Source organism: Coenobita brevimanus, chromosome 55 (assembly GCF_032717465.1).
Source record: "Coenobita brevimanus isolate Jiangsu-jjx chromosome 55, ASM3271746v2, whole genome shotgun sequence".
NCBI classification, from domain to species: domain Eukaryota; kingdom Metazoa; phylum Arthropoda; class Malacostraca; order Decapoda; family Coenobitidae; genus Coenobita; species Coenobita brevimanus.
The window spans coordinates 3,465,459-3,482,046 of record NC_137008.1 but is presented as its reverse complement, the minus strand read 5'-3'; the positions used below and the strand labels follow the sequence as shown (position 1 = coordinate 3,482,046).

The 16,588-nt window shown below is 41.5% G+C and overlaps 1 protein-coding gene across 1 annotated transcript in view; it reads right to left on the bottom strand.

The window, feature by feature from the left end:
- Positions 1-437: 437 nt before the first annotated feature.
- Positions 438-16,588, bottom strand: part of LOC145401367 (DNA excision repair protein ERCC-8-like) — a 16,896-nt gene continuing 745 nt past the window's right edge. The window contains exons 2-5 of the mRNA XM_080273693.1: positions 15,473-15,741; positions 10,226-10,402; positions 8,609-8,801; positions 438-2,866 (exon numbers count right to left, since the gene is read on the bottom strand). Of these exons, the coding sequence (XP_080129819.1) occupies positions 2,079-2,866; positions 8,609-8,801; positions 10,226-10,402; positions 15,473-15,673 (1,359 nt within the window). The 5' untranslated portion in view covers positions 15,674-15,741 and the 3' untranslated portion in view covers positions 438-2,078. The remainder of the gene's footprint in view (positions 2,867-8,608; positions 8,802-10,225; positions 10,403-15,472; positions 15,742-16,588) is intronic.

Genomic DNA, 16,588 nt, shown 5'->3' with positions numbered 1-16,588 from the left:
GTCATAGCACTTCTTCGTGACTAGCCAAAGCAGGTGGAGAAAAACTGCCACCAATGCAGCTTCCTTACACAATGCACTCACTTCATGCAACACACTATCACAGTCCAGATAATCCTTCAACAATGTCCACATCCCACCCAAAGATCTCTGGGAGTGCCAAGCTAAAGTGTCCAATTTCCTGTGGTCTGCTGGGTTCACATCCAGATAAGCATGGAGCTGCAATTACAAAACGCAAAATTATTTTATTTGGATGGGCCAGTTGTGAAGCTATACAACGCAGTGAATGTTTTTGGCGTATTCGATAGAGCCAGGATTCTGGGGGCTTGAATGATGAGTGAATGGAAGCACAGCCCATTGGATTGGGCAAATTTGGGCTGTCTGGACATTGCTACTCCTCACCCTGCCCTGGGGTGGGAAAGGAGGTCCGGATGATGATGATGATGATGATGAGGGCCAGTATATAATATATTCTACAAATGATAAAAAATAATTTATTTAATTATAATTTAAAACTTCATATGGTACCTGTTACAAAAACTTTACCCTTACAGTATGATGATAACATTCTTTTCTATATATTCTTGCAACCTGTCGATTATATTCAGCTGTGAAGGAAACATATGGACGTGAAGGTTATGTCGAACCTGTCTAGTGCAAAAATCTTCCTACACTTAAACTGTCTGGAAGTGGCAAGAATAAAACAAAGTAGATATCTTTGGGCTGAAATGCCATGTCATAGAAAACTTCAAATATGTTTACTAATATGACATCTTTGGGCTGAAGGGCCCAGTCACAGAAAAACTTTAAATATATTTATGAACTCCTCCTCCTGTCTGTCAGACACTACAGTGATTTCATGTTTAACACATTTTCACTTGACACCTACTTCACTGCAAAGTTGTTAATCAACACAGGATCGCTATTCACAAAACATGCAACTGTTCATTATTGAGTGCTCAGGTTGTAAAATGATGGATTAGCATTGATACGAATCACACTATCATGGAGTTCAATATATTACTACTACACTCAATCTTTGTAAATCGTAGCAATTTGGGTCTGGAGCACTGCCGTGATTTACGATTTCCGTTATTTATGAATAATAACTCTTATGTGAAAAATTAATTTGGGTCTGGACTTCGGCCAACCCGCCCCCACAGCACCCTATCTACGCCCATCTAGGCACCATCAAACACAAACATACAAATTTAGGAATATTCAGTGCGTGTATTAAATAGAAATACGCAATGTTAAGGGATCTCACCTTAATCCTATGACGAAGTTACCTAAGTGAATGGAGTGGGGTGGTGTTGGGAAGAGATTTAGAACCTCTCAACACTCGTTCTTCCCAAACTCTTTCACCAGCTTTGAAAACTTCTCTCCCTTCTCAGCACAACTAATGAGCTCCAAACATTGATTGTACGACAATGGCGGCAGCTTCTTGACGCCATACCGCTTAGAGCGCTTCATTGGGGGGTCGGGAGGGGCCGTGGCAGGTGGGAGGCGGGGGGAAGTTGCACAAAAAAGACAGGTAGCTCTCATACTCCACAGCAACGGTTAGTGTGCGGACTGGCAGGACAATAATAACAACAACATGGCGGCATTAGTATGCACACATGCCACCAGGGACACATGGTGATTGGGTGTTGGGTCGCGATTTTCAGTTTGAATGCCGCGGTTTACGGTTCTCCTCGGAAAAGGCCCACTTCGCTGCCTAGGTCCACAATTTTCGGGACTTAACAGTGATTTAAGGTTGGTGGCAGTCTGACGGCCACTTAGCTGTGATTTACGAATCCGTGATTTATGAACAAGCAATTTACAAGGATTGAGTGTATATTTCTTTAACTTTTTTAAGGACTCTAACATTTTATACATGTTGATACACCCAGTCACAACATATGATCCATTTTGATCATTATTTACAGATCCGAATGTTATTTTTTTATTATCAATCTCTTTGGTGGAACAAAACCCTTACTTAATATGATTTTAACATAAAAGAGTCATTAGGAGAACATCTACAGTGTTAAGTTAGGATTTACTGTACACATCACACATAAACTTAATTAGATAAAACCTTAATCCTCATCACTACTCCAGCTGTCCTGAGTCACTTGTTGTTTGGTGGCTGGTGTGTTAGTGTTCTGTTTTTGATGCCCAGTGGACCCCCTCTTCTTCTTTTTCTTCTCCTCCTCCTCCTCTTTTTCTTCCTCTTCTTCTTCTTCCTCTGACAAATCACTGGTCAAAAGTCTCTTGGGAACCCATGTTATGAAAGCTCGGTCAGTGCTGAAACTGTAAAGATTCATGGATGACGGATTGTATACTACTCCTAAAACAGATGAGAAATGCCCCTTCAGCACATTCACCAGATTTCCAGAGTGTATTTCATAAACGACAATTTTCGATTTACACGGAATGAAAACTAAATCTGGGTACATGCAATGGGTAACAGCCATTCGCAGGTTGCGTCTGATCTCGGTGTAGATCTCACCATAGTCCACATTTTGGTTTTCACCAGTGCTTGCATTCCACAGTTTTAAATCACCACTATAGCTGAAGGACAGGAGCCACAGTCCATCACTGGTATAGCACAGAGATGTTACACTTGTTTTGTGAGCATGTGGGACCTTTTTCAGTTTCTTCTTGAGCCTTGACTTTTGGGTTTCTTCTTTCTTCTCACCATCAAAGATCATTAGGTTGGCTCGGCCAGCCCGCACATCCCACAATCGGACAGTGTGATCTCGGCCAGCAGAAGCAAGGATGTGTTGCAGACGTGGTGACCACTGAGTCATCTGGACAGGACCCTCATGGCCAACCAGACGATGTGTTGATGACCCAGTACGAAGGTCACACAGGATCACCTCCCCTGAAATACCATCATGATCATAATTTACAATCACAAGAAGGAAGCAGGTAATATCGTCATCATCATTACAGCATCACTGTGGTCATGAGGGATTCCTTAAAGTGGTGGCAATGATAACACTCACCAACTCCACTGTCTGATTGTACAAATGCCCCACAACTCACTCCCCATCCACTCTCAAAGGTAGGCTGCAGGAGATTTTTTTTTTTTTTTATTAACAGAACAGAGGAAGGAAAAACAAATGAATAAACAAAAAAAATAATAATGGCAACTCCAGCTCACAGTACTCCAAATTCACAGCCACATGAAGAAAACAGCATATGGAACTGCTACACCACTGTGAAGACAGCATACCATATACAAGACATAGAGAAAGAGTGCATCCCCAGACTAAACACACTCAGGGCACTTATAGGAACAGACTCTGGACAACAAGAAGAAACACTCTCCCAACTCTACAATCAATATATCAGGTCAGAGATATACTTCCCTGGCATGGGCTCCCATCCTGTCTAGCACCCACTACAACACCTAACAGACCATACAGAACAACGATTTAGGTATCATCGCTGACTGCACCAATACTACTTCAACAGCCTATTTACACTCTGAAACTAAAGTTCTTGGTAGAGAGTACCTCTATATGAGAGGCCCAAAGTATTACGTGGCATTATTTTGTTTGTTTTTTTAATGCGAGGAAGAAGGAACCAAAGGCCATGAGCCCGCAATAACAGTCCCCTCCAAGAGAAAAACAAAATACAAGAGAGAGCCAAATTCAAGATCCCATCATTTTCGAGATGCCTGGGCACACTGTGTCTGAAAGACTGGAGATCATAGGAAGCAGGAAATACAGACAGAGGAAGACAGTTCCAGAGTTGACCTGTTGCATGAATGAAGGACTGGGAGTAATGATTAACTCTTGCATTAGAGAGTTGGACAGAAAAGGGATGAGAGTTTGCTGCTAGACGGGTGCTATGCGCCTGTCATAGAGGTGGAGGAATGCATGCAGACAGTTCAGAGGAGCAGTGACCATTGAAGTTGCGATAGAAAAGAGATAAAGGTGCAACGGTGAGGCGAAGAGACAGAGGTTGAAGGGAGTCAGTAAGAGGAGGAGAGTTAATGAGCCGAAAAGCCTTTGACTCCACCCTATTGAGAAGAGCTGTATGTGGGGAGCCTCCCCATACATGAGAGTTGTACTCCACACAGGGGCGGATAAAACCCCCACATAGAGTCAACAATTGTGCAAGGGTAAAGAAGAAACGGAGTCGGCTTAGCACACTTAATCTCTTGAAAGCAGATTTTACAAGAGATGTAATATGATCTTTCCAAGATAAGTCCCGAGTAAATGAAACCCCAAGCATGTTCAATGATGATGCAGGGTTAAGCTGAATATTATTAAACATTAGTGGGTATACCTGTGGAAGATTTTGTCGGGTTGATGGGTGTAAGAACCGAGTCTTAGATGCATTAAAAACAACCAGATTATGTTTACCCCAGTCAGAAATACGAGCTAAGTCGGACATTAGGTGTGCCATAGCCTCATCCCTTTTTTGTTGAAGTAACTACTGAGATGGGCATTGCGGGAATCGAATGGAAAGGTTAAGGGTGGAGTCATCAGCATATGAGTGGACAGGGTTAGATGTACAGCTTAGAAGGTCACTGATGAATAAAAGGAAGAGAGTTGGTGATAGGACAGAGCCCTGAGGAACACCACTGTTGATAGATCTAGAAGAACGATGGCTGTCTACAACAGCGGCTATAGAAAGACCAGAAAGGAAGCTAGGGATGAAGGCACAGATAGATGGATAGAAACCGTAAGAGGGCAGTTTGGAAATTAACCCGTGCCGTCCTGGCGACGTGAATTAACGCGGCAACATTGCAAGGACCCTAATTTGCACAATTTTCAATTTTCGCGAGTGATTTCACGAGTGATTTTTGGCATGTACACACGGGACACCTTCCTCTATTCCTCTACAAGATGCCAAGCAGGAACAATGCCTTACACCCCATAATCTCTCCCCCCCCCCCTGCACGCCATTGTCTCGGCAATTCACCTGTTACCAGTGACCTGGCCAATAAAGACATTCAGGGCCAGAGTGATTCCTCAATCGATGACAATGTGGAGGACAAAGTTTACACAGCATTAGAGGAAGAAACAGTCAGAAATGATGATCAGGTAATGTGGGAAAAAAAAGGTCATGAATGGTGATGAGTTAGTGAATGAAACAATGCTTATAATGCCTATATTACTGTTTGAAAACCAATATACTCTTGTACTACATATAAATTCGTACCAAGTAAATAAATAAATACTGTTTATGAGTGGATAAAATAGTTACCCTCCCATAGAACTCGTTTTCTTTGGTGCCAGCCTGTTAGAAAACCCAGTCAGGTAAGGAAGTACTCGCACCTAAATCCGGTATTTTAAACCTCAGGTGAGCGATTTCTCTATGAATTTTCGATGTTTCTCACCAGAAGTGGATGTTTGGGCCAAAAAAAAAAAAAAAAGGTCCAAAAACGTCGGGATGGGGCGGGTTAAAGATTTATGCCAGACTCGATCAAAAGCCTTTGAGATGTCAAGTGCAATGGCAAAGCTTTTGCCAAAGTCCTGAAAGGAGGATGACCAGGAGTCTGAAAGGTAGGTGAGAAGATCGCCAGTGGAGCGTCCCTGACGGAACCCATACTGACGATCAGAAAGAAGGTTGAGATGGGAAAGATGCCTTAAAATTTTTCGATTAAGAACTGACTCGAAAACTTTTGAAGTACAGGATGTTAAAGCAATTGGACGATAGTTAGAGGGTTGGGAATGATCACCCTTCTTTGGGACTGGCTGAATGAGAGCAAACTTCCAGCAAGAAGAAAAGGTACAAGTTGATAGACAAAGGCAAAAGAGTTTACCTAGGCAGGGTATAAGCACAGAAGCACAGTTCTTGAGAACAACAAGAGGGACTCCATCAGGCCCATATGCCATGTCAGTATTGAGGCCAGTGATAGCAGAAAATACATCAGCTGAAGACATTTAAATGTCAGCCATGAGGAAGTCAGAGGGGGGAAGAGATGGAGGAACAGCACCGGAATCATCTAAGGTGGAATTGGAGGAGAAAGTCTGTGCGAAGAGATCTGCTTTATCCGTAGAAGAAATAGCTACAGAACCATCAGTGTAGAAAAAAGGAGGGAAGGATGATGAGGTAGAGTTGTAAGAAAGGTTTTTGGCAAGGTGCCAGAAGGAGTGGGTAGAATTCGAGTTGGAGAGTTGAGAGCATTTAGTCTGTGTTAACACATAACATCCCTGTTGTTATATGATACAGCCACATAATACAACTGTTCACATAAAACCATCACCACACAAACATTTCAAGACCCTTTTCAACAACATCCCACCTCCAGATACTCAACACAAACAATGAAGAAACACCTACATACTCACTTTATGTGCAAGGCAATATAACAGCTCAATCTGAGTACTTAATACAAGCCTCTCCACCCCTCCACCCTCCAAGAGAGAGAGAATATAAGATCTAAACACCCCCTCCCCATCCTAAAACCTATTTGTCCTTTGCAATTTAATTCCTCAGTTCCCTCCCTAACCCTGCTGGCAATATCCTACCATATACCTTTCCCATTGCACTGTGAAGGAAAACACTCTTATGGCGGCCAGATAGATCTCTTTCCTCTTCCTCTTTGTGAAGGAAAAAACTATTATACCCATACCTGAATTCCAGTCCTCTAGCATTCCTTTCTCTACCCATTTCAATCTGCATATTTTCCAGATCCACTTAATTACTATCTTGTTCCACTAGGTAGTACTTTGCCACATACATCATTCTTGGGGCTTTCATTCTGACTTGTTTCAGAGCCTCACATGCTTCATTCTATGGATTCCATTATCCCTTCATACCTTAATATCTTATCTCTGTTCTTTCCCAACACTTAAACAATACAAACTTTCAAATCCAAAATGCTTGGGTACAAACATCTAATGGAGAATGGAGATTTTGGAATGTAGAACCACACAGTTAACTAAAGAGAAAATCATATGCAATAATAAATAGTCTCCAATACCATTATAGTTAGGCAGTAGTTGAATGGCTACTGTCAACCCTGGAAGGTACTACCATGATAGTGAAATGTGGCTTCAAGCTTGGTAACTAGCCACACAATCAACGCTCCTTGGAAAGAAACACTATGCCAAAAGTAGTCACTTAGTGATCTTTCTACTGAGTAATTGTACTGTATATCCAAGCTGAGACTCACACTGTTATGTATCTTATTACTGTACATAGCTCAAATTTTGTCTTTCCCAATAGCTTCCAGCAATTGCTAGGATGTAATTAGCTGATTTTGGCATTTGGATTTAGTTTTTGGTCCACAGAAAACATCAGCTGTACTCATGGCCAACCCCCACGTGGTAATTCCTTACGAGGAAACCTGGCATCATTTGTATGTATGACATGTAGTACCATCACAGCAAAAAGGATGAGGTATCCTGTTCAACAGATCCTCCATTTAAGCAATTAATAAGGGACTAAAAACTACCATATAAATAGAGATGTGTAAACCATGCCATAAGAACCACTGTTATTTGGATAATGTGCAAGGGGTGGCGATGACATCCCCAAATCTTTGCAAAGTCCCTACTTACTGTAACCCCACCAGACACCTGCATAAAACCACACTGACCATCATGCTTAAGAAATAATCTGTAGTAAATGAATAAGAAACTAAAGGTAGTAAGTGGCCAATATGTGGAATTTTAACTCGACTGATCATAATGTGATGATCATTTGGGGGGGGGGTACACAAGGCTGAGTAATTATAGCTGAGGGACTGAATAATGCCTCAAACCTCACAAAGGCTGAAGTTATGTCTCAAAACCCTCAAAACCTCTCTCCCCAGGCTTGTCAGAGGTTTATCTTGGTATGTATTTTAAATGTTGGTACAGTGTATATGAAAATGAAATATTGTTCAACAATTTTTCTATGTAAATGGAACCAGAACCAGGTAAATGGGACTGGGGTAGAGGCCTAAACTGCTGCATAAATCCTGGTTTTGCAATCAGTGGGTGCATAAACAGAGGGTCTGCTACATTAGTAATTTTATTTGTTCTTATAATGTCCCCCCTCCCTCCCAGATAAACTTTGCATATTCACAGATTGTATGAGGACATGTGATGTTAACAGTTCTCTATTGCATTAAAAGAAAAGGACATCTTTAAAAATTGGATATTCAGGTATACAAATCTGTACTGGAATAACACTGCTTCTGTTTTTTTATATTCAACAATTTCTTAAAATGCTCCCTTCATTTACAGTAATTACTTTCTCTCTCTTCTCTATCAACATTCTACTATTTTCATCTTTCAACCCTCTGATACCTCCCCAATTACCATATTTTTCTTTCTTGATGCACTGTACTTTCAAAACAATTTCTTACATTCCCCCAACGAATGATTTCTTGGACCATCTGGCTGATGTGAGGCAACCTTCAACATAACATTAAAAAAAAAAAAAAAAAAAAAAAAAAAAAAAAAAAAAATCTAGGAATGCCCTGCTGATATGTCCTAAGTCCATAAGAACAAACTGAACTCAACAGTATCCTCTGCAATACACAAAAACCTTCAACCTTAAAAAAATCTCTCTATCTCTCTCTATCTATTGCCAACAGATAAATAAAAATAAAAAATAAAAATCTGAGTGTGCCCTGTATGAGTGTCTCCTGTCCCACAAGAACAACCCAACTCACCAGTATCCCCAGCAGCAGACAGCAGTGAGTGTTTGGTTGCAATGGGTGACATGTGATGGTGAAGGACATGGCAGTTGAGGGTGAACAGTTCCACGGGTTTCATGTAATTGGGATCCCATACTTTGACCTTCTTGTCACGGCTGGAGGTGCTGAAGAGGCCAGTGTCTGCCGGGTACCATTGGGCACACTCCACCTGGGGCGCCACATTAAATTTCTTACCACAATCAGTCTACATCAAACTTTCTTCATCCTAGCTTAGCCTAAATTGCAATCTCTCCATCCTGAATGATGAGTACTAACATAAGATTAACACTAGAATATGATGCATCGTGAAGTCAACTGAACTCTTTCTTGATCTGCTGACCACCTATCCACCAGACACAATGAAATCTAATAACTTTTTGAGATATGTACACAAACAAACAGACATAGATGAATACCGGTACATAACTTCCACTCAACTTCATTGATGGAGGTACAGGAAGTAGACCTCCGAGGAATGCTAATTTTGGTAGGTAGATGATATTAATTTTTCCAATTTATTCCATTCATCTGCATATCTAGGGCTCAAAGAAACATCCTAATCCATCTTCTTCTGTAAAGCTTCTTGTACACTTTCCCCTGAACGTAATATGTCTTACTATGCCCAAGAGATCAAAAAGAGCTGTGACCTGATTTTTGTGAGGGGTTATTTCTAGGAAACAAATATTCTTCAAGGTTTAATTCATCAGCCTTTACATCCCAATTTAATCCTAACACGTTTTGTACCCAGGTTACATATTCTGGAGAGAAATCTGTATCATCATTATAAATATCTGGGAATTGGTATACAAGTTCTGTAAGGGCATGTTGACTTTACTTCTTTTAGCTGTATGTAGCTTAATTTACCAATCGCTGATTCACTATCCACCACACCCTGGATATTATTCATATATAACAATTGACTCAATTCACACCAATGCGAGTTCCAGGAATGGTAGTACAGTAGATCATCCCCAGTCTGTCTGGCCGAGCAGACTCATCATCTGTTGGCAAGCAACTGCCCCAGCAGGGACATCCCATTTGGTGAGCTGATGTTTCCCTGTGGTGGATATTCGTTGGGAAAAATGTGGAGGCTTGGTAGCTGGATGGACACCACATTTGAGTCACTCCACCCAGTAGACAGGAGCACCATAATAGGCTCCATATCACCTTGTTAACTGGTTACATGATTACCATTCAGTATTGTACGGTAAATGGTTTCTTAGGTTACCAAAAAAAAAAAAAAAAGTTCGTTGTGGAGCCTGAACATGAAACTATTCAGACTGAGTTGAATCTTTACATTATCAGTCTACTATTCTCATCAAAAGGTTTTCAGGAGAGAGAAATTTCATGAAATCCTTATCTTCCTCTTTCAGACCTCCAAAAACAAATCTTACTTTGGCATGAGGGACAACGAAATGATACAACCAAATCTTCCCATATTTCTTGACCTTCCTGAAATAATGAACTTGCTTTTTTTGTGAGAAAGACATGCAAAAATAAAAGTGCAGAAATCTTCCCATAACTCTTGTCCTCCTTGGGAAAAAAAAAAAAAAAATCTTTATTTGGGAAATAATCATAAGTAATCTCTCTCACCTGGTATCTGTGGCTGCCCCTGTGACCACCCTGAACAGACCCGACCTCCTTGTACACTCGTCCTTCCTGAACATCAGATGTGTCGTATATGGCCACTCCACCATCACCCAAACCACATAGAAGGTACTGGCAGTCTACCAACTCCAGGTCGGCATACGTCACAAAGGATTTAGCAATCTGTTCAAAGTGTGGAGAGAAAGGAGAATGAGAGATTGAAAAGGATGGTGAGGTAGAATAGGAAAGGACCAGGGTGGAGAGGTACAGTTTACGAACGTGGGAAGTGTGCACTGAAGGAAGAGAAATATGGCAGTAAATGACCGGGTGAAATGGAGGTGCTTTTTGTGACCAACTGTCTGGGATTAAGGTACCTGGCTACATGGAGTGACAGTTTGAACACAATAGTAATTTAAACATAATACCTGGTCGGGAACAAAAGTTCATCTATTATTTTACCTTCTTCTGCTCACTTTTCTCTGCTGGCTAATATTACAGTACTAAGTTCAGAGAGATCTGGTAGGTTTCTCTGACCATAGATGCAAAAGTTCATCCAATAATTCACCTCCTCTTGACACTTTCCTCCGCTAGTTAACATTCTTAAGCTGAAAGAGACTTGGTATATTTCTATGGCCACAAATGATTCATATTTCCAAGCTGAGAAAGGCTTGATGGATGCTGCTGGCCATAAATGGTTCTGTTTTATATAATAAGTCAGGGAGGAAAATGACAGACATGCCTTAAATATGACACGGAAGCAATGTACTGTACTAGTAAGCCAAATGTCCTTGACTGCACATAGCTACAGCACGACCTTCTTATAAGTCACTTTTTTTAATGCTTCATTCTTCCTTTTCAGATCTTAGTTAATTTCAGAACCTGAATATTAACCCTTTCAGCCTGATGACATCTTTTTCATTTTACTGTACTTATGCTAAATGTACAAGCTCATATTTACCTTACGACAAGCTGTCTGAGCCAGTGTGGTTAGGAATAGCCTTCATTAATCCCTTTACTGTCATCTGGCTCTCCTAAGCTGAATAAAACCATCTGGCAGCACAAAGAATAAACTACAAAAGGACATCATCATATTTAAGTGGTTAAGTCCACATTAAAATTAATGTTGTCTATTAAATTTCCACTGGTTTGCACCTATAAAGCTGATCTGCCAGTTTCCTCAAATTTACAGTACAGTACCATGTGTGCAGAAAAGGTAAGATACTTTGGAACATATCTCTAATCTATAATGACCACTGATTAGGCTACAGGACTTGTAAAACTGTTGTTGTTGCTATCTATCTATCTATTGCCAGACGCCTCAATCCCGTTTGGGGTGGCCACAAACAAATCGCCTCCAAGTCGCCCAGTCCCCCGCCATTTCACTGCCCTGCTCCCAACTCACACCTCCCTCTCTCATATACCTCTCCACCCCATCCCTCCATCTCATCCTCGGCCTCCCCTTCCCTCTTCCCCCCTCCACCTAACTCACATACACTCTCTTCGTCAGTCTTTCACCCTCCATCCTCTCCACATGGCCAAACCACCTCAGTGTGTTCCTCATAACGCTTCCTATCACATCCACATCCACACCACAACGCTTCTTTATATCCTCATTCGTCAGCCTCTCTCTCCATGTGACTCCACAGGCTCAGTGTTGCTGCTAACTTTAAATCAGAGTAGGTCCAAAATGATGAAGAAATCTGTTCTCCCATGATCAACTACAGTACAGTATGATATTTTATTCAACCTAATGCCAAATTTTACTCAGACCAGAGTGATTACAGTCAGATAACAGTGAGTCATAAGAGCCTGAGGGTGTAAATACAGTCACCATTAACTCTCTCAGTATAAAAATATTTCTAGTACCAGTATTTTACTTCACCTAAAGTTGTATGCGGCTTTCATGGATTTGGAGAAAGCATATGACAGGGTGGATAGACAAGGATTGTGGAAAGTGTTAAGAATATATGGAGTAGATGAGAAGTTGTTGAATGCCGTGAAGAGTATGTACGATGGTGCGAAGGCTGCAGTGCGTGTGGATGGTGAACTAAGTGAATTTTTCTCTTTGAAAGTTTGGTTGAAACAGGGATGTGTCATGTCTCCATGGTTGTTCAATCTGTACATGGATGGGGTAATAAAAGAGGTACAAGGTAGGGTAGTGGATGTTGGAGTGGCCCTGGTGAGAGAGGATAGTGTTTGGAAACTCCCTGTACTGTTGTTTGCAGATGATACTGTGTTGTTGAGTGAAGACGAAGGGGAGCTGCAAGGCTTGGTGGATGAGTTTGAGAGAGTGTGTAAGAAACGGAACCTAAAGGTGAATGTAGGGAAGAGTAAAGTGATGGTCTTTGAGAGAGGTGAAGTCAGTGAATGTACAGCGAGGTTAGATGGTGAGGAATTGGAAAATGTGAGTACGTTTAAGTATTTGGGTAGTGTGATGAGTAAGGATGGAGGTTTGGAGGGTGAAGTGCTTGAAAGGGTACAGCAGGGGAGAAAGGTTGCTGGTTCTTTGAAAGCAGTGATAAGAAACAGGGAAGTGAGCATGGAAGTGAAAAAGTTACTACATGACAGTATTGTGATACCAACTCTAACGTACGGAAGTGAAGCTTGGACATTGTTGGAAGGACACAAGTCAAGAGTGAAAGCAGTGGAAATGAGTTATTTAAGAGGAGCCTGTGGAGTCACGTGGAGTGACAGCCTGACGAATGAGGATATAAAGGAGCGTTGTGGTGTGGATGTGGATGTGATAGGAAGCGTTATGAGGAACACACTGAGGTGGTTTGGCCATGTGGAGAGGATGGAGGGTGAAAGACTGACGAAGAGAGTGTATGTGAGTGAGGTGGAGGGGGGAAGAGGGAGGGGGAGGCCGAGGATGAGAAGGAGGGATGGGGTGGAGAGGTATATGAGAGAGGGGGGTGTGAGTTGGGAGCAGGGCAGTGAAATGGCGAGGGACAGGGTGACTTGGAAGCGATTTGTTTGTGGCCACCCCAAACAGGATTGAGGCGTCTGGCAATAGATAGATAGATAGATAAAGCCAAACTATTCTATTCTGCTGAGAGTGAATCGTATGAGCTTGGTTTAATTTTTTTCTTCCCAGCTTTCAGTATGTGTTCAATGTTCCACAGTGTAGCACTGAAAAGTAGGAGGAAGCAACCTTAATCATTTACAGTCTCTGAGTTGTCATATGAAATGGCCTATCATCATCATCATCATCTAATCCTCTGTTGCCCCATGAGGAGCGTAGGAACCCGAGGCTAGGCAAGTTGGTCCTGATATTTAAGACGAAAGTGACCAGCCGCACTCATCCCTGAGTGGCAATATGTGAGCACTAAACCCCAACCACCCCTTGGACAGAAACCTGCATCAGCTCAATCCAACTGGTGCAGCTTAATTACCCACTAAATCACCAGGTGACATAATCTGGTTATATGGTTACCACCCAGCATAGCAAATGGTTTCCTGGTGTACAGGAAATCATTTGGCTTGTTACTCAGTGTACTGTAGAGTCACCCACAGGCAGAAGGAAGAAGAAAGAATGAAGGAAAGAAAGACGGGAGAGGAAGGAGGGAAAGAAGGAAGGAAGAGAGGGAAGGGCATGCACCTGGGAGCAGCACTACATCGAGTGAGTGGGTGGTGAGCACCCCCACCTACCACCATGTATACAGAGCAATTTCAACCCATCTATGAACGTATGCTGCTGATTTACAGTTTACCCTAGTCACCTCACTTTTATGTATCCCTGACAGCAAGTCACCACTTCATTACAATTTGCACAATTCCATACTTGCCTCTCACTTTCTGGATGCAACCCATCCTTTACTTCAAACCATTCACTTTCCTCCATACTCTCATACATATTCTACTCCTATACTACAGTCTCTTCACTACAATTAAGAGCTTTTGTCTGTCTCCATGTACTTGCAACACTTGCGATGATGTCTCTCAGTTCTGTCATATGTCTTCTCCAGGAAACTAAAAGCTACATGCAAATCTATTCCTTTCTATGAACTGCAATTTCTCACACCTGATTCACACACACCCTGCCACACCTATAATATCCCTAATACGATGTTCAATATGCTGCACTGTTCCCTCATTCACCACACTTCCACACAGCTTACCTGGTATGCTTAACAAACATATACGGTACAGGGTATGTATGCCTAACAAAAATATACAAGTAATGATATCTCTAAAATCTGAGCATTTTCTTTGTCACCTTTGTCTTTAAGCAACAATACAAAACATCCACTCTGCCAGTCTTTCGAGTACCTGACCTTTAACCATGCATATGTTGAAAATTCTTAGTCATCACTCCATAACCCAATACAGTATCTCTTTTCTGAGGCACTCTCTTGCAGTCCTATCCACTCCTGCTACATATCCATTCTTCATCTTCTGCAATGCTTTCACTACCCCCTTTCTTGCCTCCCTGTCACACTAGCTATAAATCATGCATCTCCTTATCACACAAGTTTTCCACAACAGCAGCTCCTTCACCAGCTATATTCAAAAGTTCTTTCAAATATACCGATACATCTCATTTCTTTTCCCCTTACCAGAGCCTGTTATCACTTCTCCACTCACTCCTCATACTGCTTCATTCATTTGCTCTCTCATTCTCCTCACATCATGCATTTCCTTCCAGAGCAATTTCTTACTCTCTCAAAAAATTCCTCAATACTTACTCACTCCATCTTTCACTTGCTTTCCTCTTTAACTCCCTTATCTCTGTTTTTGACTTATCATTTTCTCCAATACTCCTCCCACTTCTGTACATTCCCTCTTTACAAACATTGTCTATACTACGCCTTTTTCTCTTTCATCAGATATCTAGTTTCTTTATTCCTCCACCTGGGGGTTCATCTCCATTTCCTTCATTCATACTTCTCATACCAAATGCTTCTCTTATATTCCCAAGCACAACTTTCCCTGAACTCCTTCCATTAGTCTTCCAGCCCTCTTAGTCCAGTATCTCTCACTTTTAAAAACTTTTCTTTTTTTCTTTCCTGATAGGTAACCATACATACTTTTATTCCCAAACATCACCAAGTTCCAAGCCTCTCTTTCTTATACACTCATAAACAGTGGCTACATACAGTATATCCATCCACTTTCCCGATCAACCAAACCTAATGACAGATAACCTAACCTAGCCTAATCTCCTGTAACAAAATGTAACCTAACCCAACCCAACCCACCCTAACCTAATGTAATGTACCTTATGACCCTACCATATCCAGCACCTCCACTCACCTGTTCTTTCTGGTTTGGGGTGATATCAGAGAGTACATGGGAGGCAGCAAGTGCAGTGTTTATGGCTGAGCGGTAATGATAACTTGACAGCTGGCCCATACGCACCCTCTCCAGACTCCTCACCGTCCCAAGAGAAACTTCCTGAGGTTTGAATCCCCACAGCTGAAGCTCGGGTAGGTCACTGAAGTCTTCCCGCAGCATAGTTTTGTCATCACGGTATTTGTTATGCTTTGAGAGGCTGTGTGCTGTCTTAACCGCATGGAGTTTCTCTGTGCCAAATACAATATAATCAGATGTTAACTGGAATTAGATATGGGCAACCTACAGAGTCCTATCCAAATACCTGATAACCCTATTTCCACCTATCTGAACTACCATTTCTTGCAACCAAACCCTGTTATCTGAATCCATTCCCATTTATCCAAATTCCTATTAAAAAAAAAAAAAAAAAAAGGCCCTTATGAAAGGACTTTTAGCTGTATAAGCCGCTAAGCACAAAGAAATGCCCAGCCAACCCCTAAAAAGTATGCCTATATTGTAAATTTTTCTTGAAACCCTTTAACTAATTCTTTTTTTTGTTTAATGCAAGGGAGAAGGAACCAAGGCCAGTAGTCTGTAAGACTGTTTCCTCCGAAAAAAACAAAAACAAGATAGCAAACAGCCAAATTCAAGATCCGTTCAGAATTCCCTTGTATCTGATAACAGCTCTCTATGACCACTTAACGTAGCCCAATATAATCCATGAGTTACTGAATGATAATCAAATTCTGCTGCAGTTGTTGTGCTTCTGTAATTCTGAATGTATATGTACTTGGGAGTTACTAAAGTTGCATGATAACCCTGCATACTTTGGCCACTGAACATAATCCCAAAACACAGGTGATAAGCGTTTTCTGAATTCTGTAGCTAAATTTCCCAGGTGAAGAATTTCCAAAGGTTACCATGAGGTGGCAGCACCATCAGAAGGTCCTCACTGGTTAATTTAAACCTCATGCCATTTCACATCCCCATCAGAGGGTACTCATTCATTATTTTAAAAACAATGATGGAAATGGGGTCGGCTTTGGTCTAGAAGTTCCAAAGATGATTGTCAGGTGGCAGCACCATCGTAGCTCT